This window comes from Lathamus discolor, chromosome 10 (genome assembly GCF_037157495.1).
Source record: "Lathamus discolor isolate bLatDis1 chromosome 10, bLatDis1.hap1, whole genome shotgun sequence".
Lineage (NCBI taxonomy): Eukaryota > Metazoa > Chordata > Aves > Psittaciformes > Psittacidae > Lathamus > Lathamus discolor.
In genome coordinates, this window is record NC_088893.1 from 7866849 (window position 1) to 7891111 (window position 24263).

The window sequence follows — 24263 nt, forward strand, 5'->3', positions numbered from 1 at the left end:
TGTTTAATTACCGGCCCCCAGTCAGTACACATCCCACTCCACGCTCCCACCCGGGAAGCCCCTCCGCCCGGTACCCCGACGCTGAGCAATGCCCCGGCACAGGGAGCGCCGCACCGGGATGGGCGGGCTGGCGGACCCCGCCGCTCCCGGTCTCCCGTGCGGCTTCCTCCCGGGAGCATCCCTCCCGAAGGAGCTCGGGAGGCGGGGGCGCGGCGAGCCGCGGCTGGCGCGGGTGCCGCTGACAGCGGCGGTGTCGGTGGCGGTGGCGGAGCGCGGCGCTGCTGCCCGGCGCGGCGGGGCGGCCGGCGGCGGGGGCCGCTCTCTGCCGCCTTCCCGCGCCCTCTCCTCGCTCCCGCAGATCTCGCGAGAGCGGCCGGCTGGTGGCCGCGGGGGCTGTTGCAGCAGCGGCGGCGGCGGCGGGCGGAGCGGCGGCGGCGGCGGGCGGCGGCCGGGGGCGGCCGAGGAGGAGGAGGAGGAGGAGGAGGCGGCGGCGGCGGAGGCGGCGGCGCGGGCGGCGGCGCGGGGGGGGCGCCGGGAGAGAAGCGGCGGCGGCCGAGGCCGAGCGGCGGCGGCGGCGGCGGCGGGCGGCGGCATCATGGCGGACAGAGACAGCGGCAGCGAGCAGGGCGGCGGCGGCGGCGGGGGCGCGGCGGGCGCCGGGGGGCCGGGCTCGGGCGGCGGCGGCGGCGGCGGGGGCCCGGGTGGCGGCCTGCAGCATGAGACGCAGGAGCTGGCCTCCAAGCGGGTGGACATCCAGAACAAGCGCTTCTACCTGGACGTGAAGCAGAACGCCAAGGGCCGCTTCCTCAAGATCGCTGAGGTGGGGGCGGGCGGCAACAAGAGCCGCCTGACCCTCTCCATGTCGGTGGCCGTCGAGTTCCGCGACTACCTGGGCGACTTCATCGAGCACTACGCCCAGCTGGGGCCCAGCCAGCCCCCCGAGCTGGCGCAGGCGGCCGACGAGCCCCGGCGGGCGCTCAAGAGCGAGTTCCTGGTGCGGGAGAACCGCAAGTACTACATGGATCTGAAGGAGAACCAGCGCGGGCGCTTCCTCCGCGTCCGCCAGACCGTCAACCGCGGCCCGGGGCTGGGCTCCACGCAGGGCCAGACCATCGCCCTGCCGGCCCAGGGCCTCATCGAGTTCCGCGACGCCCTGGCCAAGCTCATCGACGACTACGGGGTGGAGGAGGAGCCGGCCGAGCTGCCCGAGGGCACCTCCTTGACTGTGGACAACAAGCGCTTCTTCTTCGACGTGGGTTCCAACAAGTACGGTGTCTTCATGCGGGTGAGCGAGGTGAAGCCCACCTACCGCAACTCCATCACCGTCCCCTACAAGGTCTGGGCCAAGTTCGGCCACACCTTCTGCAAGTACTCGGACGAGATGAAGAAGATCCAGGAGAAGCAGCGGGACAAGCGAGCCGCCGCCGCCGCCGCCCCCCCCGCGGGCGCCGGGGCCGAGCCGCCCCCCGAGGCCGAGGCCGCCGCCGCCGCTGCCGGGCCGCCCGGCGCCCTGCTGCAGGCCGAGGAGCCGGAGGAGGACTGACCGCCCGCCCCCCGGGACGAGGACTGGCCCCGCCGCCGGCGGGAGGGCGGGCGGGGGGCGGCGGGAGGGCGGGGGGGGGGCGGCGGCGAGAAGCCCTCCCCTCGGCCCGGAGCCCCCCCCGGCAGCGCCGCCCGCCCGGCGCCCCCCGCCCGCCGCCCGGCAGCAGCGCCTCCGACCCGCCACCCATCGCTGGATGTTCCTCCACTTTACCCACCGTATCAAACAGTAAGCAGCTGCTAAAACAAAACAAAAACAAAAAAAATTACAAAACAAAACACACAAAAAAAAAAAAGAGTCAAAAAAAAAGTAATAACATTATATATGAACTGTGTTTCCTACTTGATTAAAAATATAAAGAACTGAGTGTTTATTTCCCTAATTAACCGAGAACTTTTGTACACGTTTAAGCTATTATTATTAAAAGTGTTTGCAAAAATGGTCAAGATTATAATATTGCTGAATTATATAAAAAAAAAGTCCTTTTCATGTTGAGCTAACATTTGACTTTAGCACAAAAAAAAAAAAGAGATATTTTAGAACACGTAAAATAATATTTTTAGTTTTTTCTTCTCATTTTGTTACCAAATTTCGAACCTTACATGGAGGTTACTATAGTATATTTGACACCCTATATACCTGTGATTAGAGATGTGTATATATATATGAGGGCTAGGCATGCTGTGTGTCTGAGCTTTGTCTAAATGTTATGCAGAAGTTTGTAGAGTTAAAAGGTACGTAGGTTTAATTCATGCAAGGTAAACAATAAGTGCTCTCTTTTATACAATATGCATTGCATCTGGACCTTAAACATATAAAAATGGTCAGTGAAACTTCTGTGAACATGAAGAAAAATTATTAAAAAAGGCATTTAAATGAAATTTGCTAACTTGTGATTTTTACGTTTGAACCAAAGTTATTCAAATAGTAAAAAAAAAAAAAAAAAAAAAAAGGAAAAGAAAAAAAAGGCAAAAAAGAGAGAGAGAGAAAAAAAAAAAGGAAAGGATTTCCTCCCGTACTAATTTTTTTCTGCACCTGTTTGGTTTACAGCTGAGTAGGCCTATTGTCATTGCTGTGTATATGAGATGTACTTGTATTGTTCATAATATATATTTTTTTTATTCTGTGTACTTAAAAGTACTTAACCTGATGTGCAGCGGTTTCCAGTCGACCTGTCTTTGGGCAGCAGGTAGCAAGTCTTTCTGTGTCACCACTGGCACGAGCACTGTCTCTTATCTCTTAACGTGGTGTGAGGTCCGAACCCATGCTGGGACCCCCCTGCCAGTGCCGTTAACTTCTGCAGGCTGGTAGAAATCAGAGCGGTGCCATCGCAGAGTAACCCCACTGAGCCACGGGGTTTTGAAAGTGGGAGCCAAGCCGGTGTGTGTCTGTAACGGATTTCCATGTAGCTCTGGTGCTAGTTATTACTGGCTACATACCTGGCGAGCCTTGACTGTGCCCTCCCCTCCCCGTCCCAGCAGCTCCGTGCGCGCTTGCGGGCTCTGCTCGAAGCCTAGGGTAGGGAAAGGCAGATTTGTCAGAATACTGAGCTGTCCAGGTGTGTTCTCCAAATTGAAATTGTTTGTAATAATAATGATGATGATGATAATAATAGACTTCTACAGGTTGTTCTTTTTTGTTGGTTTTGTTTCTTTTTTTTCTTTCAAAAAAGTCAGTGTGCTTTTAATTGACTAACTTGCTGCTGTATAGTAAAATAGTAATATATTTTTATCATTAAAGTGCTGCATGACTATCATCGTTATGAGTGAAGAGAAAAATGTTATAAAAAGATGCCTTAAACAGTGAAAACAAAACTTTTTTCTTTCTTTCTTTCTTTTTCCTTTTCTTTTCTTTCCTTTTCTTGGCTGGAATGCAGTAGGCAGCGTTTCAGAGAAACTAGGATCTTGGTCCACTCAAAAGTTTTTTTGGGATGCAGTTGTTTTTCTTAATGGTTTTGGAAGCTGGTAGACCTGGCGGCTGCGCTGCTTTACTGGTGGTCAAGGATGGAGTGTTGGAAGGGTGGGGAGAAAAACAAAAAGAAAGAAGTTTGTTATAAGGAATTTTGTTTCCTGCTGTCTTTTTATTCCCATTTGAATTTATAATTCCCTTTCTCTTTTTCCTTTTGAGATGTACTGTAAGTGTCCAAACAAGCTGTCTCCATTGTACCCTGCATTATTTCCCTTGACAGAAGTTTTGATGTTGGTGTTCACAGAAAGTTAACTATAAGCTGCCGGTAGCGAGGTGTTTCTGTTTCTTTTAAACAATCACTGGAAATGTTTAATATTGCTTTAATGTGCACTTTCCTCTTTCCCAGTAGTAAAATAAGCTTTCGGAGTGCGTAATGTGACATTTGACATGGTTCTCAATTACATGTAAACATTTGTCTGATAACCTGCTTTTGAATCGGAGGCTCTGGATGGGCAGTTCCATCGGTTATTGTACTTCAACTGTGATGCGTGCAGGACTGCATTCTCCATGCTGCTAGACGTAGTTAGGACATGAATTGCTTTGGTTTTGCTACTTGACTGATTGATTGTCTCAGTCCTGCTGTTCACTGCCCTCCCTAAAGTTGTTGCGCTGCCGACGGACACGGGCCGGTGCTCGTAGTTCCACGCCGCCGTGGTGTGTGCCCAGCAATGAGTAGCGGGAGGCGATGAGAGCACAGCGAGTGTCCTCCTGTAGCTTCCTATGGCCAACGAGGGGTCTTCTGACCCACGCCGCCCGGATCCTGCCCGGGATCCGGCTGACTCGAGCAGCACAGGGGCCGCGTGGTTCCAGTCCAACCAGTCCCACCAGTACAGCCCCCTGGCAGTTCTGTGAACAGTGTCTGAGAACTCGTGGTCAGTTTTTGTCTCATTTTGGGTTTCTTCTGCGTGTTTCATAGGGGTTTTTTTGTTACTTCTTTCAATGCACGTTATGTATGTTCTAGGACTTGATGAATGATGCTAATTGAAAGACAAAATGACTGTAAAGGTTCGTGGGATTTTGCTCCTGGTTTTCTTTCTGGTTTGATTTATTTTTTTTGCTTATTTTTATTTGTTTTTCCCAGAGGTGCTCGGTACTTTACCAAGGCTCTGATATATCAGTATTTAAAACAAAGTACAGAAAACCCTGTTTAATGTTAGAAGAAGAAAGGTATATTTGACCATATGTGTTGTTTTAAAATAAGACAGTATGCTCAAATGTGCCAAGATACCTAATTCCTGAGAAGTATGCCTTATATTTTCCTTGCTGATATGCTTTTAAATGTCTTGTAGAATAGGTCCAAGAGCATGATAAAAACTACTTTATAATGACTACGTGCAAGAAAACTTGAAATTCATTGCAATACTGACATTATTTTATTTTATTTTTTTTAAGTTAAAAGGACACTGTCAAGTAATTTACAGTTGAAATACAACCACCCTTTAAGTGGTTTTGTGCTAATGGAGAAATGTCCTCCGAATTTAAAGTATTTTTTTGGTTGTTGTTAAAAAAAATAAAAAAAAAAAAAAGAGGAAAATTGCTCTGTCTCTGAGAAGTGAAATAATAAAGAACCAAAATGAGCTGCTGTTGGTTCCTGCTTCTTCATCATGCTCCCTCTTGGGACCCATCCTGGTGCTGGGGCCAGGGGTCCCGTGCCCATGGGCAGCAGCTCAGCAGTGGGGTAACAGGCAGGATGCTGGGCTTCCAGCACGGTGTATCCCTAATGCAGAGAAGAGCTTCTTTGGAAAATTCTAATTGATAAAAACAGGAAAATGGGAAAAAGAAAAAAAAAAAAAGACAAATACTTGACAGTGTCACTTTCTTGCATATCCCTCACAGGGGTTGAAATGTGCTTGGTGGGAATGCGGTTCGCAACCTGCCATGGGACTGTGGTGAGGGGCAGAGGGGCTGCCCAAGTGGGCAGGGTGCAAGGCAGAGGTGGTCCCATGCAGCAGGGAGAGAGCGGCCGGTGACTTGAACCCCTGCCCAGAGCCGACTGGTATCTTCTTTTATTTGGGGGGGGAGCAATTACTTTGTTGCCTTTACAAATAGCACTGTAACCACCTTTTTTTATGATTAGCTGTAGTATAACCTTTGTCCCTTCAAACTATGCAAGCTATGAAATGTAAATTAGGGATCAGTTAAAGATAGTTGATTATATTCAATCAGATGACATTCATGCACTAACTGGAGTATATACAGATAAAGCTATTAGAGTGACTTGTATGCTAACAGCAAGATATAACATACCTACCTATTCTAAAAAGAAAAATGATTATTAATATTGTATAACAGGACTGTGGGGGTTGGGAGGGGATGTTATCTCTTACCTTCTTAAAGGGGGATTTAAGATTTTTATAACTGTTTTTTCCATCAAACTTTAATATTTTTGTCAAATTTTTAGGTATTTAATTTGTAAAATAGATTTTACTTTGTACTGGCGTACAGAAAACAGGGGTTGATTTAAACTTTTCTGAAGCCAAGTGATCAACTACATTTGTAATAAAAAGTCAATGGATCTATATCAGTCGTACTCACTGTTTTCATTTCTTGTACGTTCTAATGCAGTGGCGCTGTATGTCTCCCAAGGAACAAAAAATTGGGGAGGTGGGTGGAAGGAGAAGGCAAAAAAACGTCAGCTTTGAGGCTGCAAATTGATGTTGTGTAGGCGAGTGGCCCGCGGTCAGTGGAGATTTGGTAGATATGCGTTTTACCAGAACCACGGTACACTGTTTCAAGAAGGGGTTATGAAAACCTGACGTTTTTGGCATGTCTTCACTTCATGCTTCCACCTTAGTGCCCATAAATTCTCGAGCCACCCTTTGGGAAGTGCTTAAGAAAACCAAACCCAAACCAAGCAAAACTCTGATTACTCCTAAGGTGGTGAACTACAGCACATCACGGTTTTGCACCTGTACACGTTATCTCTCTTCTTAAAAGGTCTGCCGCTTCCTTCTTTTCTCTAAGTTCAATAGGTTAAACTGTTCTTTTTTACCTTAATTTAAATCACCAAGTGTTTTGAGTTGAAGACTTCAGCAGATCCACCGAGGTTGGATCCAACACCTTGCAGAGCACTGGCACGACTCTTTTTTGTTTGCTTTAAACCCAGACCTCCCATTTCCCCTTCCAGGGCATATACCAAATCTGATTGACTTGTCTGTGGCAGAAGTTGTGGGAGCTACAACTGGAGAATCATGACATTAATGTACAAGAATGCTAAAACAGGTTTACATTTGGAGGGGGCTCTTGTGAAACACGGAAACTCAAAGTGTAACTGGGACCAACCAGTTTCCTGGGTTTTGCTGGTCCAGCGGATAGGAAGCGAGTCTCTCATAGGTGTGTTGGCAAGGCAGCCAGAGCAAGTTCTTCCCTAAGTGTGCAGTTTGCTCATTCAGAAACCTGCTTCTTGCTGGCTGGGATTGCTTGCTGGGAGGCAGGGCTCTTCCTAAAGCACTGCAGTTTCTCTGCTAAATTGTCTCTGTCAAGAATGCGTTTATTTTTAGTCACAAATTTAAAATACTGATTTGCAACTCTTTTTTTTTCCTTCTTTTTTTCTCTTCCCCCCTCTTCCCTTTGCTTTTTGTCAGGCTTACCCAAACTTCCCTTTTATTTTCTTACTATCCTTTGCTGGCTGCGTGCTCTTTGTTACAGCTCGGTTTGTGTAACTGAAGGGTCACTGTCCATGTGGGTGTTTGGACTCTCTCGAGCAGGAGTGTGGCGTAGTTTTAAGATCTCGTGCTGGGCTTTGTAGTTTTTGCACATGCACTTCTCTCCCTAAAAGTTTGACTCTCCTCTGCTTTCTTCTGTAACATATGAAGCTAGGTGAAAGGATCTGAATTTCTGGTAGCAGAACAGAGAAGCGGGTGCATGCAAAGCGTTGTCAAAATGTTTTGACAAAGCCGACAAGGTAAACAAGAGAGTTCCATTTTTATTCTTGATTCCTTCTGCCGTTGCCACTTGCAACAATGAAGGATAATTTCATCCCAGAGCTTTTTTCTAAGCCTGTGGTACCTTTTACTCCGCTCACTTGCACGTGATGCAGCTCACTGGCACCACAATGCTGTGTGTGGGTTGCGAACGTGGCGAGGAGATACATATATATATAGTTAATAATATATATAGTTAAGCTAGTTAAGGTTAATCCAAATGGACTTTCAAAATTATAACCTTTTTAAAAAGCCTTTTTTAACCAGAGCCTAATCTTTGGACCTGAAGTTCATGGCACTTTCTGTCTAAGTGGGGTCTCTTGTGATGGTGATGGTCTGATGGCATGGGAAGGGTGTTCCTCTCGTGTGGCAGCTGGAGTTCCTCTGCCAGAGTCAGGCTGCCTGCTCTGCTCCCATCAGCCATACTGCATCCCTTGTTCCCATATCGCCCATGCCAGGTGATCTCGGGTCTGCTTTGGGAGTTTCTCTTAGCCTCCTGTCTTTCTTTTTAACTTCTTATCTTTTCAAAGCATTTTGGTCCCCTATGGGACTGTGTTTTAGCAGTAGTAGAGGCTGGGGGAAAGTCAGCCTACCCAGGGGTCTGCAGCGCATCCCGCTTGTGGGTTATGAGGCTTTACTGGGCTGTACATTGCTTGTCTATGCAGGACTGAAGATAGCAGAGAGAAGTAAACACCAGATCATCCACTTTTAAGGGCTCACAGAGTTACTTTTCAATGGTACATTGGATATTGTATTGCAATTTGGATGGCATAAAACCTGCTGCTGGAGGAGTACCTTGGAGGGGAAAGGATGGATGGGTTTGGTGCCGTCCCACTAACAAAGCCATCTCCTGATTCGGAAGACTCCGGGGGGTACTGAGTCTGGTAAAAAAAGTTTGTCCTGGGATAGAAGCTTCCAGCAGTCACAGCAGAGGAGGTGTTGTCTGCCTGAAGCTTAGGAAGAGGCTGTCAGAGCAGGACAGGAGGGTGGCAGCCAAGGGGTGCCTTGGCTGCTGTTCGGGTGCTGCAGCATCTGGACTGGTGTGCGGGGTGGGTGGTAGTTGGTGTGGAGAAGCCCATCAGAGCCAGATGACAGCAGCTGTTGCAGCACTTTTGCCATAGGAAGCCAAGGGGGATCATGCATCTGATCCCAGGGGCTGTGGGGCTGAGCTCCTCTGCTGGGGCAGCTCTCCTGGTCCCATCTCTGCTGGTCCCATCTCTGCAGTATGGTGTCTGTACATGGCTGAAGCCAGACAAGCAGACGTGTGTGTTGGGAGAGTCAGAGCATGTTACTGTAGAAGTAGTAAACAGTTGTGTAGCCTGTTTGAGGGAAAATATCATAGAAGGAGGAAAATTGAAGTTATACAGTGAGGAATGAGGCATGTTTTCATGGAAGAGTGTCAGATGGAGATTAAGTGAAAAACAGTAAAGGTGGGCTTGTGGCCCTGCTCTCTGTCTTTTGAGCGTTGACTGATTAAAACAAGGCACAGCAAATGTCTGGATGCCCCCAAAGAGTGCATCAGTGTCCCTTTGCGGATCAGTACTGCTGGTGCTCCTTCGCCTGGAGAGGGGATGTGGTCCTGAGCCTTTTGCTCTGGAAGGCACCATGTCCAGCTAAGGTGAAGGTCAGCTCAGGCTGGCTGTAGGGTTTGCTTGCGTTTGGCTATTGTCTCATTTTGAGTGCCCGTGACCTGCAGCATACATCTCTGAGGCTGAGGTGGTGTCTCCAGTAGCTTTGCCGCTTGGGTCGGGTGTGAGGTTCAGTTGCTGAGTGCTGTCCTGTCTCTGCCTGGTGTACCTTGTCTTTACTGTGGAGCTGTCTCAGAGCACATGGCCTGATTTGTTTGTGGTTTAACTAAGCCTGAAGACAAGGTCTACCAACCGCTGGCATTAGGTCAGACCAAGCAATGGGAAAGTATAATCTCCAAAACACAGATAACGTGACTGTCAGGTCCTGAATGTGACTCCTTTGCTGTTGGCCTTGGCTCTGGCTGTGCTGGTTGTTCATGTAGATGTAGCCCTGGATAAAACAGGAGACTGCCTGTGTAGGTGGCTGACAGTTTTTGCACCTCCTTGTCTTGAGGCTTAGGTTCATGACACATGGCATACTTCTGCTCCTTTCTGGATCATCCATCAGCTGGGAGAGCGCTTGCTTTGAATGGGCATCTTCTGGATCTCCCCAGTAGGTAACTTGGTCTTAACTCAGATAATTCCTTGACTTTGCCGGCCATCAGTTGGGTTGCTGTCCATCTTGTCATTAGCTTTGGAAAAATACACACCTTAACCTTTCCTTAGGAGTCTCTTTCACAAAGGAGACTGAAGCGAAAAGAGGACTCGCTACAACACTGGCAGTGGGAGTTTGAGCTGAGCCTTCCTGGCGGTGGTACAGAGGGTTTTTTTTTTTTTGAAACACTATCTTGAAATATGCAGGAAGCAAAGAAAAGCTTCATTCTTTCTGTTGTAGATTGGAGAGGTGAGAGGTGTGGGGTTACATCTGCAGCATGGAAGGGTATGTCCCTCTTGCCTTGTGGGACCTTGGAGGATCTGGTCTGCTGCGTGCTGCCGGGAAGCCAAAGTGCATGCCTGGAGAGACTAGACTGCTTTTAAGGGAAAAACCTCTAGATGCTGAGCTGTCATCCTGGTCAGCATGTTGATTTCTATAGAGAGCTGCTCATAAAGGTGGCTTGCAAATGGCAGCTGAATCCCTGTGACCATGTTGACCCTAGTGAGTTTGGATTTTATACTGGACATGGTGCAGAGACTGTGCAGCAGCCCCATGGGTGAGCTCTTGTTGCAGGAGATCGTGTCTCACTGACACATGTCAGCAGTTTGGACTGTGAGATGGCACTGTCATGCTTGCAGGAAGGTCTGGGAGCCAAGCCTGGGCTCTCGGAGGCATCTCGTCATTCCACTGGACCAATGCTCTAGGGTGGGCCAGCAGCGGCACGACAAGCTTCAGAGCTGGCATGTGAGGACGCGTGAGCTGTGGGGTCTCTGCTGCAGGGCTGCTCCCCATGGGCATGGTTTCTGGTCCTGTGTCATCAGCTGTGCTGATGTAGAAAGTGCCGAGATGGAGCTGCAGGCTTCATGCAGCGTCTGGAGGAGCTGTCTCTATCGGATATATGCTTGGGTAATTTGTATTGCTGGGAGTTGGGGGTGGAGAAGATGAGCAGTGGCAGTTTTTGACATTGCTGGTGAATATCTTGATGTGCGACTTGAGCTCAAGTCACTGGGTGTTCATCACATCCACAGTGCCCTTCAGTTGCTGTGTTAGCCCTGGTTAAAGACGAGTAGGTTTTGTTCTTCTAACTCTGGGTAGAAAGGCATGTGCCAGGGTGCAGGACAGCATTGCACATCTTGGCCAGGACCTATCTGGATAGGACATCTCACAGCAACCCTGATATTTGAAGGTTCATTGCTTTGGTTTGAGTGTCTTTCTCTCCCCGAGGTTGGCCTTGCTGTACTGTTTTACTAGGCAGTATGCTTCATTTCTCCATGCTCTGTCCTGGTTGCACACCAGTTTGTGAGTGCAATGCTAGTTGCTGGGTTTATTACCTATGGTCTCCTGAGGTTTAGAACTTGCCTGGGCTTGCAGTTTGTTTGAGTATTTAGTATGGGCAGAGGAGCTTAAACCAGCAGGTCCTTGGGAGTGTTCATCAGCACGCTGGCATCAGCTGGTCCTCAGAACTAACCTGGGGATCAAGAGGTGGGCAGTGAGTTTCCAAGGGCCAGCTCTTCTGCACTGGTCTAGCAGAAGCAGGTCCAGCTGTCTCACTTGTAGGTGAACTGTGAAAGCTTGCTGGTCTGTTGATACTTCAAGAAATGCTGGGGCTAGGAAGCGTGCATAAGGGTTTAGTGAGATACGGTGTTTAAACCTCCCACTCGAGTGATGCTGAGGAGAGCTGGCAACGTAGCATTGGCTCATCAGGAGCTGTGTGGGCAGAGCAATTTAAGAATAATGTTGTGTGAGCAGCAACAGAGGTGAAGGAGCCGGTGCCTTGTCAGGTGCCGAGTTATAAATGGGGTCAAAATTTCCTTTTATTAAAGATACTGAGTTATTTAAATAATAAATGGCAGTAGGATCAGCATTGCCAGGGGCTGCTGAAGGGCAAGCAGGCAGGTCTCTGAGCAAAATAGGGACTAGAGGCTTTAAATTATTTTCTAGCATTAATAATATTGAACCGAGCACTGCAAATTCATGTAAATGTCATCTCTGCTTTCATACGTGCAGAGAGTTTGGTTTGTGGATGGGTCGTTTGACAGTGCCATGTTCAGAGGCTCATTCGATCTTTAAACTAAAAGAAGTTGGCTTCTGAGAAGCAACTGTCAATAAAAGTCCTGGTAAATGAGTCCTTGCAGGCTTCTGCGTAGCTATATATAACTTATCTTGTCCAGTGAAAGTCTCTAACTGGTGGTTTAAAGTAATTAAAAGAAAAGAATCTGTTAACAGTCTATTATTAGTTTAAAGGTGGACTTTATACGGTCATAAAGTAAAAATCCTAGCTTGATTGTAGGAGTCAAAGAATACTGGCTTAATTGCACTAGGAACTGCACACAGGAGTGCAGAGAGGACACGCTTTACGAGGGATTATGTTCTGATAAAATACTGTACAGTGCAACAAATGGAGGTGCTCTAAGCTCCAGAAAGTGTCTTGAGGCCAAAGTAAAAGATGGCATTAAATCATCTGCAGGTGGTTGTGGTCCACCTGCACCTTGGCGCTGGCTGCCTCGGCTTTTATTTGTGGAAATTTGACTCATAGCTGGGCAGGATTAAAGCGGCAATGTATAATTTAATACTAAAGCCTTGGTTGAGGAGTTGTTCTCTGTTTTGGAGATGCCTTCAGAAGCTGGGGCAGTAGCTCTGGGAGAATAGGATGGCAGAGAATTTGGCTTTGGGAAATACAGGCTCTGCTCCTGATGACTGGGAGGTCCCTTGTGATGAGTTGCCTGTTGAGTGGACAAGTAGATCCTGGAAGATGCCAGAGTGCTTGGGGCTGTCATCCTTGAAGCTGGGCTACTTGGGTATTTGGGTGCCTGGAAGAAGACAGAATTTAAGGCATAGTGGTACCTTTTCCTGAAGGCGAAGGTACCAAACGGGAGTGCAGGAACAAACTGTGTCTGTTTCTCCTGAAGGACAAGGAGCAGCTTCTCAGCACAGGGTACAAGAAGGTTGAGGGCAGAGTTGGGTAGGGGAAGGGACAACCAGCTGCTGGGCTGCAGACTGGGATAAGAAATGGGCTTGTGGTTCAAACACTTAAAGTATCTGTGTACCAGTATGGAAACATGAAACAGAAGTAGTTGTAGGCTGCTCCGTGGTGTAGAATGACCTTGGCACAGCTGGTGTGACTGAAACAAGGAGGAGGGGGTGATGAAAATCAGTAAGATACTGTATTATCTGCCATCAGACTATACCAAATAGGCACTCTAGGTCATAAAGGTGTGAAGGAACACTAGATCTGACAAGTTGCTGTAAAATCTGAGAGGACATTGGAGTAGTGACGACCACACAGCCAAATTTATGTTGGATATAAATCTCATATTTTAATGACATGGAGGTATTAGGAAATTTTCTATTCCAGACAAGCAGAAGGTTATGGGGCTGAGGAGAAAATGAGGCTCATGTGTCTTCATAAACCTGTATGAACAAGTAAATTCAATTATGTCCATGCTATCTGGCCAGATTGTTCGGGAAGAAGCTGGCTAGCATTTTGGTGAACAAGCATCTTGATTTACTTGAGGGATCATTTCTTGTACCAACCTGGCATAGACTTAGCCTTGATTTAGGACTAAAACTGGTTTGAGATATAATTACTGTTGAGTCATTTAATAGCAGTCAGTGACCACAGTACAATTACAGGTTCAGCATCCTCAGGGGTGGAAGGTGTTGGACTAAAAATGAGTCTTGTGCTATAAGACATTGCAGGAGAAAAGATCAGAAAAACAAAGTCCTTATACTTGTCAAGGCAGCCCCATAGATACCTGGAAGGGTTACAGAAAGCTTGAGTTAGGCATTGCTTCGTAGCTGAAGTGGAAATCAGTTATAAAGGAAGGGACTTCCGGAGTCCTGCAAGACTCCATCAAAAGACAGAAGTCCATCTTTTGCAAAGTGGACTGAAAGAGCCATGCTGTGTGGCAGGCAGCCTGTGAGCTGGACATTAAGCAGTTTAAGAGGGGCTTTGAAGAGCCTCGGTCTTAGGGAGCAAACACTGCGTTAAGTGTGTCAGAGAGAAGGCGGGGGACAAAACCTTGAATGTGCAGGACTGAAGGCACAGTTAATTTTCAGCACTACTTCATACTACTTAAGTGACTACTCCACATCATTCTGGAGCACAGGGCGTGTTTGAGAGCCTGCCTATGCATCACCTTGTCCTTTTGGATGGTAAAGATAAGGAGCCTCCCTATGAACTCTAGTGTTTGAGGCAGAAAAGCTGGAGCAAAGTAGTGAATTTAAGTGGGAAAGCAACAGATATACCTAGGAGTTGTAAAAGAGCTTGAGAGTGAAATGCTAACGTTACTAGCAAAAATAGGGCTGTTAAAAACTAGCTTTACCATAGAAAAACTAGGGTGTTCTCCATAAGTAGCTAACATCCCAATGTCAGATTAGTATTTTTTTAATTAAAGTATTAAACGGGGCACTGGGAATTGCAGATCAGCAACCCTGCACTCCGGTTTGAGGAGAAACTGAAGTGCTCTAACTCTTCAGTATGTGATAGGTTGAAAGCAACATGCTTTCTGAAAAAAGGTGGGTGGACTACATGGTCTTTGAAGGTCCCTTCCAACCCAAACCGTTCTGTGATTCTATGATCAATCTTGTTTTCTGGGTAATCTTAACAGAATCTTTGAACGTTTTGACAAACAGTCGGAGGTAGAGAATCAACTGATCTTAATTTGGTTGATTTAAAAGATTTTATCAAGTCCTCCCCAGAAGGTACTCAAAAATTATGCTTGTAATGAGAAGTGTAATATCATGGAGTCCTTCTCTATTTGCAGCTGATGTTGATCACTTGGGCAGCAAAAGGTAGACAGAAGTCTAGTTGGAGATGGTGATTGAAGGCTTCCAGGTCTGCATCTTGTGTAGGTCTTCAACCTCTGAGCAAATGGAAAACACTGATTCGTTAAAACCAAAGATGCCAGGTGAAGAAGGGTTGATTTTCACTGAACTTTTCTGGTGAGCCCATCTGGGTCTAGGACTCAAAGTCTGGTTGACCGCAGAGGGGAAACAAGCCCACAGTACTGGGTAGCGTGGCATCTAGATTCCTCCTTTAACGTGACACCCTCCCATTCAAATTCCTACCCTGAGCTTGACTTGCAGGTCTGCCAGATCCCAGAGCATGCCTCAACAGCTGATGTGGAGGGTATGCTCTGTTTTCTTTTGGTTTTATCAGGAAAAACCTAAAAGGTTTTGGGTTTGGCAATGGGCAGAAAGGGAAAGAGCAGGGAGAGAGCACTGGTCAACATCTTCCAGGTCTCATTTTGGCATTGTTCTTGAGCGATTGGTGTCCGTGTGTGTGCGTGCATGCAAGCCTGTTATCTCTCTTCCCAAGAGACCTAGAAGGGCCTATAGCTAACTGGTGTGAGCTAGAGCAACCCTTTGCTGCTCTAGCTTGGTTTTAGGCTCCTTAGAAGTCTATAAGTCATGGCAAATACACTCACTTCTCCCACCTTCCCTGTCTGTAGTAGATCATGGTACCAAAGGGTAAGTGCTTTGATAAGTCATTGGATTTTGCAAGAGGAGCAGGTTAACTACAGCCACTTCAAGGCTTTCTGTTAGAGTCAGTGTTTAGATAAAAGAATTAGCAACTGAAATTGCCCCATCCCTGGCAGTGCTCAAGGCCAGGTCGGATGGGGCTTGGAGCAACCTGCTCTAGTGGAAGGTGACCCTGCCCATGGCAGGGGGTTGGAACTAGGTGGGCTTTAAGGTCCCTTCCAACCTAAACCATCCTGTACTTATATGAAAGAATAGAGTAGTTGGTTTATACCATAGAAGTGACTTCAGCCTATCCGTGACTGGAAAGTTCAGAAGATCATGATGAGGTCTGGTACTGTGAGCATGCAGCAGTAGGTGCCGGCTCTGGGAAGTGCGAGACAATGGGCAGGGGGGGAAAGAGGCAGTTTTTAATGCTCCAACAATATTGCTGGGCTTTAAGTGATTTGCTCATTCAGGAAGAAGAATAGCAAAGTCTGGGCAGCAAAAGCAAATGAGGTGAAGGTTTATAAACTGCCATAGAAAATAACTGTGTATTAGAGCAGTCGGTGCTGAGGTCTGAGAAGCTGCGGTGCATGAACTCTCCCGTGACACGGTTCATCAGAGCCTCGCGGTGCCCCTGTGCTCCTTTCCCTTGGTAATCCGGTGCTTGTCACTGATGCAACCTTTGTCCCCTCCCCTTAGAAATACCAATTTAATGAGATTGCTCACTTCTAGTTAAATTGTACCAGCTGACTTTGAAGTACTTATTATCAAAATGTCGTGGTATGCTTGCATGGTAGCTATTTGATGTAAGAACAAAAATCTCTTGTGCTCTCTCTTTAGGAATTTGGGCTTTGAGTTTCATTGGGGAGCGTTGTACGTACCCAACTGCACGGGATCAGGCCCATCTCTTTTTTAAAATGTATTTCGTATCTGAGATTAGAAACATTCTAGGAGACAAATCAGAAGATAAAAGTGTCTGTTACAGGCTCAGATGATAATAGCGACTTGTGCTAAAGGCTGTCCGTCCACATAGCAAACTGCACGGCTGCTTCTGTTCTAACTGCTGTCAAAGGTCCGGCATTTTGGTAATAGTATTTATTTTCTAAATGTACTGAGTATACTTGCCTTTAAATCCTGTTAGGTACAGATAATTATTGTTGGTATTCTGTAAATTAGCTCTATACTAGCATTCACATTGGACTAGGCTTAATATTGTGAGTGTCAAAGATGACTTGAAAAAGGAAAATTCATTTATACCCTTTTAGTGCAGTTCTACCCCATACAAGGGGTTGTTTGTGGAAGTACCAGGAGTGCTACAACTGTCTCACCCCCTTTTACTTGCTGTGATTTTCTGCAGGAGAACATGCAGATGTAAGTCTATTTTTCCATCCTTTGGAGACCCTGAGATATTATCACGGTGAGGCAATGATAAACCAGGCCATACTGCAGAGAAAATCTATCTTTTCCTTTTTTTTTTTTTTATTCCTTCTGCTGTTAATCAGGCCTCTGAGCATTTTTATTATTTTTAATTTAAAACAGTTAAATTGTTTGATTACGAACCACTTCCGCCATGTCTGGTGCGACATCCTCTAAGACACCGTAGGTCTGTTCAGGCTGGATTATTTGTGGTCTTCCAGAAAAACTAGGTGGGACTGGAATAACTAATGCCAAAATTTGCCCACAGCAAGGGAGGGAAATCCTTACCCCATCCAGACCCTTTCCAGTCACCCCACAGCACCCCACAAGGGTATAAATACCTACTTTTTCTTTTCCAGGTGATCTTTAAGGCCAGGCAGCAGCAGGCAGGGTCGGTCTGTCTGGGCAGGCGGGACGGGGCTCCTGCCCTGCAGATTTACCCTGCTTCGGCATCAAACCCAGCCGGTTTTAGGCTGGGTTTTTGTCCCCCGAGCAGAGCTCAGCCCCAGCACAGCCAGCCCCAGGGCTCTTTGGTGCTCCTTGCATCTTCTTGGGTACAAGATCTCCGTGGGTGATGTTGCCCACAGATTGCCCGGCTGCTCGGTGTGCATTTAGGGAGCTACATGTGGTTGGATTTCACTGTGTCCTCAATTGTGATCCCCAGGGCAGAAAAATTAGGACTTTCTTCTCAGTTAAATTAAAGCCACAAAAAGTGAAGCAAAACCTCTGGAGAGCGGTGTTACCTGTGGTAGTGACCGCCGTTCACCACCCGCTTCTGTTCAGCCATGACCCCTGCTTTGGTTCTGCTGGGTTTTTAGCCATCTTGACCTCATGTTTGCAAATATTATTGGTAATATAATGCTCTATGTACAAATGTCTGTGTGGCTCATGTGTATGTTTCTGTGGTTGAAGTCAGCCACAGAGTTCTGGAATTTCATTGTACTTTGGTTAAATGTTGGACTTTTAACTCTTCTACTGTATGGCTTCTTGATTTCTCTTGTCCAATGTGGACCAACTCTATTTTTGGAAATAAATAAGCATGTAAATAAAATGAATGGGTTTATGCCACTTACAAGAAAATGCTTTATTTAAAATATACACTCAGTCTTGTATATTTTATGGTATCTCAGGGAGGGGCGAGGCTCAGGCACCAGCAGCCTTGGTGATGAGGTACCATATTATGTACAAATTCATTTCCAAGTGGTTTCAGAAGACTTTCCATCTCCTGAGCCAAACCCCCATAGGACCAGCCTGGAGGAGGAGGAGGGTGGGGGGGAATGCAGAAAGAATCACATAGTTTAAGAGGAGTAAAGGAAATAAACACAACTTTCCTCTCAACACAAGGCTTCTGGTTTGAGGTGTCCGGGTGCCAAGGATGCTGCCGAGTGTAGGGATGCTGTGGGGCAGTTCTCGGCTCCTGCCCAGGAGCACATGGAGATCAGGAGCATGATGACTTCTTTTCTTTCTCTTAAACTTCTCCATATAAACCAATATTTACCAGTAATCCTGTGTTTCTGTTTTTGTTTTTTGGCAGACTTTTACCAGTAAATATCGGTTTATTCCTGAAACCAGAAGCCCTAAACATACCTTTGTTTATAAGGTCAGTTGTCATTTTGTCTCTCTCATTCCCCACTCCCCCCCACAGTACAACCTGGCAGGTGATTGAAAGGTACCAAGTTCTCTTTCTAGTTTTCCTGCTCTGCATCTCTGGGAATGGAGCCCGCAGGACCTAGAGCCTTCTGTTGGTAACGTAGACCTGAGTTTACAAATTCTTCTTCTACCATTTTAAAGCCTGCTTTTAAGGACAGAGGTGTTCCCAGCTGCGGGAATGGGTAGAACCCCCACAAAAGTAGAAACACCTCTCTGAAGCCTGTGGGTAGGTCTCTCACACGCATCTTCAGGCTTGGGGCTAAGGAAATAAGTTATCCCAAAGTATACACTGAGAAATGCCATTGCTGGTTTGCAGGGAGCAGGACTGAGGGAGGGAAGGGTGGGAAAGGGGTTGGAAAAAATCATTTCCCCCCCACCCCCCCGTTTTTTTCTGATTTACTGCAAAGTGTGATGTGGGGAGGAGGGAGAGAGTTTGAACATTGCCCTTCCTGAACTTGTCGTAAACTCTTCCTCCAAGGCTGGAAGAAAGGGCAAGTGCGAGGTCTGATCCTTAAAAGGACATTGCTAGGTGTCTGAGACCCAGAAGCAGCTGCACTTTTAATGACAGGAACCACTTTAGGTCATTTTGTCAGAGTTTTGGTTATTCCCAGACAAATCCCCTTGGGAGCATTGAAGCCTCCTGTATTTTTGTGCAAGAGTTTGCGACCCAAACACAACCACCTTGCGCTGATACTCCAGAAACAGAGAAGCTGGTGAGGAATAGAAACTGAGTTGTCTGCATGGTCCCAGCCAATTTTTCTTCTCCCAAGTAAGCAAAATGCCAAAAAAAAAAAAACCCAAATAAAACCTTCTTCCAAAATGCAACCTCCCAACAAAGCAAGCCAAAATGGATCTCAAACGCCTGCTCTGGTTGTGTCGTATGTGGTTGGTGAGAGCTCTTTCGGCCTAGCTGCGACCTAACTATGTCCCTTTAAGGAGCACCAGTGTCTATTTTCCTCTTAATGAACACCAAAGCTGAGGGGTTTGCAGGTTTCAGATGCAGGCGGAAGCTCCTGCAGCCTTAGATGGAGTCCAGAGTGAGGGGAGCCCTTCCAGCTGTGCACTTTGAGCTGAACACTACCTTTCCTCCCCTTTTGCAGCCTGGGTGGTTCTGATTGCTGGCAGTTCTGTAACACAACTTTAATCTGAGCAATTGAGGCTGGTCCTACCTTATCTTCAGACGTCTTGCGGAGGACTCCTGTTACCAGTTTGGTACTCAAAAGCTACACCCCACCATCAGAAGCCACTTACTCTTTTTTTGTCCAAGGCAGTGATAGATCACCCTCTGTAGCTCTAATGGAAAAAAAGATAATTGCAATGCAACTTTCTAATACATTGTTCATATATACATAATTCCATTGCAATCCCAAATTGGAGAAGAGATCTGTTAAAGGTATATATTAGTCTAGATTTTTTCTTATTGTAAATACTGTAATTTTATAATACTGTCAATATTTTATTAACTTAGAAATATTTAACAGAGTTTAATCTATGGTAGTTGATTTATTTATAGGTTTATGTTGCAGCCGATATTGCATTACATTCTAATGTAAGATTAACTTTCAGCATGTAAACATTGATCTAATCTATCCCTGGAAAGATTAAGAGGGAAAACTTAATCTGTGTTTATCCCCCAATTCCCAGTTTGGAATTCTTTAATGAGATGTTAGGAGGTTCCAAGAGCTCGGGAATCTTAACAACTGCGGTTGGATTTGAAAACTTGAATTTGGAAATGTGGCTCTTTCACCCTGTGAACAAGTTTGCTTCAATATCTGGTCTATACAGTACGGAAGTCTTTATTTTGAGCAAAGGGACACTCTCAGATCAATTGTAGATTCTCGGGGTTTTGGAGGGGAGGGGAAGCAAAACTGCCCCCCGCGCATGTGTGTTAATGCTTTCTTAATTGCAAGGGGTAAAAGAAAATATCCTTTTCTTATTTGGCTCCTTGGCTGGAAGCATTCCTGCAGCACTTTGCATCCCTGTTACGAGGAGGCTCCAGAGGTCCTGCCACCGCGGCACCGACTGCAGCCAGCACTCGGTGAGATGGGTACACGAGCACCAAGTCTAAAACCTGCCAGATTTTGACCAAAGTTTTTACCTTTTTTATCTCTTTCATTCTCTCTCTCTCTCTTTTACTCTGATGGTGTCCCTTTAACAGCATAAAGATGTTCACGTTCTCTGCGAAAAACCGTTAGCAGTTATTTTCTCTTTAAGGCAGGGCAGAATTGGACTGTAATATGTTTTGCATAAAAAATACCAAAACTATATAAGGTTTTTCACAGGAGCTGGTATTTTTGGAGTGTAAAAGTTAATCTTTATTAGAGATGTGCCAATCTATACTGCTTTATTGTAGTGTTGTTACACTTAGGCCTTTCAGTTAACTTACAAATATATACTGTAACAGTATACTTTGTACAGATTTATTTAAAACTTATTTGAAAAACTGAAATAAAGTAGGCAGACAATAAAGATATTTATTTTTCATTTGACTATGTAAGAAGGTATCATTCTTTTGGTTTTAGTGCACTGGTGTACCAAGCCTCAGAACCACTGCTTTCTCCAGCTCATAGGATGCTTTTCCGAGACTGTGGATACGTGTATGTGTACTGCTGTGTTGATAAGTAAATGCCAACGATGGAGTTCGTTGCTTTTATACATCCCAAAGAGAAGTTCTCCACCGTTCATTTTTCTGTTTTCTGACTGAAAAGGCGTGTGTTTGTGAACAGTGTTCACGCAACTTCTGCCATCCCACCCTCACATCAGCTTATACCAATGCCAGGATGGGAGGATTTGCCTGCGAACCTTCCCCAAAACGCCCTGGTCCGCAGTGGCATCGTCAGGGAGCAGTTCAAACGTGTGTCCTTTGGGCTTTGTGTAAAGCAGATGCAGAACAAGAAAAATCACGATGTTAAATCCATTAGAAAACCAATTCCTTATTGTACAGTAGTATGGAGATCTCTAGTCAACCTGCCATTAATAATAGATTCTTATTTTTTGAATGATCTATTTAAAAGAACAGCAAGCATTGTATTTGCTAGTAAATCTGAAGTGTTTACATGGAATTACTAAATAAATTATTTGATCTAAGATGGCTCTCATCAGTGCTGATTTTTAATGCTGGAAATTAATTTCGGCAGCTGCTTTTTTAGTTCATGCTGTTCTTTAAAATCTCCCAAAGCATTTTTTTTCTCTCAGTGCATCCTTGTGGGTTAAACGAGGTTCTGAGGAAGATGCAGAGTGTGCCTCTCCCGGTGAGGTCTGGCAGGAGTGCTAGCTAATGTTCTGCAACCCCCTCCACGCCATGAGACTGCCCTGTCGTATTCCAGACAACTGCTTGCAGTGCTGAGACAGAGAAGGATGCTCTGAGCTGGAAGCCCTGCGGCAGATGGAACTGCTTAGCTGCAGTTTTCTCCCATCAGAGTCCTGGTGCATGTATATAGATAGATATATATTTTATAGCAGAAAGCATTGGGATAGAAGTAAAACATCATCCTTCAAGGTAACAAGTTGTCAAACCCAGTTCCAGCATGGCTTGGTCGTGCTTTCTGCTGTCCCAAGGCTGCAGGAAAGCCCCGTGCTCCCAGCCCCATGACCTTGCTCAAGGCCCTCGTGTCCACAGGCAGTCACGAGGAGCAGAAGCGGCCGAGTGCTCTGGATCATCATCGAGGCTGAAGGTGAATTCAGGGGGTTGCCACCCCTCTGGGTGCCAGACCACTGGGGCTACTCCCCGAGGTGGGAGCTGGTTGTGCGGCTCCGGAAGCACTCTGCTGCTCCGGTGTGGAGGATGGAGTAGGGGATATTCTGCACTGGGGCTCCAGCCCAGCGTGCGGAGCTTCTGGCCGTGGGAGGAAAGCAGCAGGAGTGCAGTTAGTGAGAGGCTGGATGAAGGAATCCATGGAAAAGGACCCGGCAGGAATAGCAGGCAGTCGCTGCAAGTGCAGGGTCTGGCCACACTGTGTCCCCCTCTAAGCACTGCGTACGCTCATTCCTTCAGAGGCATTCAAACTAGGGAAAAAACGGAACTATAAATAATGCAATCTATCCCGCATTCCTCATTTCCCAGGCGTTCTCCTACAGCATGCCAAGTCACCTAATGTTTAATTTAATGCTCCCAGTGCTCAGCGCCTGGTTAGGAAACCCGACAAACGCTTACATTATGCACCGTTTGGAATATTTTTGGACATGGATTTCACACTTCACGTTCGGGGCAGGATTCCCACACCACCGCCTCCACCCCGAGCTGCTGGGGAGTGTTGAGCCCAGACCCTGCTCTGTGCACACAGCCAGTGTCCCCAGCCCAAGCGCTCCTGCTTCCTGCTCTCACCCTCGCTGGTTGGGAAGCCCTAAGGTGTCTATCCCTGGCCCTGCAGTGCAGCCCCTGCTCTCCCCAAGCCTTTCACCTCGCCGATCACAGCACACTGCACACCATGCTGCTTTCACTGCAAATAATTCTGCTCTTGCTTATTCTGAATATTTATACGCATCTTCTCCTCCTGTAAGAGCAAGCATGTGGTTCTGAGCAGCGTACTGCTAGTAATTTGCTTTCTGAATCGAACACACCGATAAAATAGCTATGCTTATCTGAGGTACGTCAAGAACTTACTAGGGATGGATGTTTCTCCATGTTGATACCTACCAGCCCTAGCCAATGGCTGGTGCTTTAGACGAAGCTGAAACAGCAGCTCCACACCTTGCTGAGCCATGCAAAGCCCTATTTTGGAAGAAAATATTCCCTCATTAGCTCTATTTCCCATCCCACCCCACACACTGTCTTTTTAGCATCAGGAAGTAGGAACCGTAGTGTAGGAAATTATTCAACTCACTGCTGAGCCTCAACGATGCTCAAGCTTCAACGATGCTTTAATATGGGGCTGGCAAAGGACAAGGTGGACGGACTGACCTGCTCAGGGATGTGCCTGCAGCTCTGATCCTGCTGCTCTGCTGCCTCTTTTCATTTCAGTGCTTAAAACCCAAACTGAAGCATCAGCAAGCACAATGATCATGAATTGGTGCTTTCAGTACTTGGTGCCATTTGTTTGTACCTGCTGGGGTGACACTCCAGTAACTCAGATACGGAGCATCTTGAGTCAGCTTTGCCTCATGTGATGGCTTCCAACCAAAGCAATTCCTTCCACGCTGGCTTGCTTGGCATTGCTGAGAACCTGCTGTCTTTTCTGGACACTGGCTGAAGTGGGTTACTCCAGGAGAAAGAAGTGCCACAGGGAGGCATTTTCTGGCATAGGAAACCAGAGCAAGTACTTTTGCTGTCACCACTACGGCTGCTTGCATGGAAAGGTGACTTGAAAGCCAACTGAAAGCTGCGCAGCACTGCCCTGTAGGTGTTGGGAGTAGAGGCTGCTCTTGATTTCAAGAAATGTATAATTGGAATGAGGAGGCATAGACATGAACTTGATCCATGTCCAAACCCTTCCTCCCTTCAGCCTTTCAGCCCAGCGGAGCATGGTAACTGTAAAGACATAATTTGAATTATTTCACCCCAGATTCGTTTCTCCAAGTTTAACATATGGAGGTGCTAAAAGTGGGGAAAGAGAGGAGCTTAAAAGGGAGAAGCAATACTGATGATAGCATCAAATAGTTGTTCAGATGGGAAACCAACCTGATAATTTGTAGCCACCCACAGGAGGGGTGGGAGAGGCTTATCTCCTACTGTATCTCATTTCGTAACTCACCCAGCGTTTCGGTAGGCCTGAGAATCAAAACCCGTGGCAGAGAGGGATGATGAATTCCACCGTGGGGCCAGGAGGAAGGTGGAAGGAGGGAGGTGATGTGGCTCGTGGTGAGCGATTGCTCTGCACCTCCTGACGAGCTGATGCACAAACATCCCCGGCTGCTCTGGAGGGTTGATCAGGGCGTTTATAGGCAGCCGCCTGCTCCTGGGGAGCTGTTCTGTCTCTCCTGTTAGCACTGACACTGAGCACTCAGTGCCGATGGATGCCCAGAACAGCTTGACCCCCAGCAGGGGTGTCCGAGAGAGCAGTGAACAGAGAGGGAAAGAGGATGGTGCTGGTTCCGAACAGCAGAGCCCTGCTGAGCGCTACTGCTTGTACAGCAGGCGC

At 46.9% G+C, this 24263-nt stretch overlaps 1 protein-coding gene and 1 long non-coding RNA gene across 2 annotated transcripts; one reads left to right on the top strand and one right to left on the bottom strand.

Moving 5' to 3' along the window:
- Positions 1-521: 521 nt before the first annotated feature.
- On the top strand, positions 522-21273 carry PURA (purine rich element binding protein A). Its single transcript, XM_065690259.1, is given in 6 exon segments — positions 522-1462; positions 1464-1768; positions 18071-18136; positions 18226-18281; positions 20143-20224; positions 20709-21273. Coding segments are annotated over 6 exon segments (1479 nt in total). The 5' UTR covers positions 522-595; the 3' UTR covers positions 20812-21273.
- On the bottom strand, positions 20641-23639 carry LOC136019742 (uncharacterized). The gene is made up of 3 exons (XR_010615029.1): positions 23087-23639; positions 22823-22897; positions 20641-22191 (listed from the first exon to the last, which is right to left on the bottom strand). It is a non-coding gene; the product is annotated as an uncharacterized LOC136019742 (long non-coding RNA).
- Between the last annotated feature and the right edge of the window lie 624 nt (positions 23640-24263).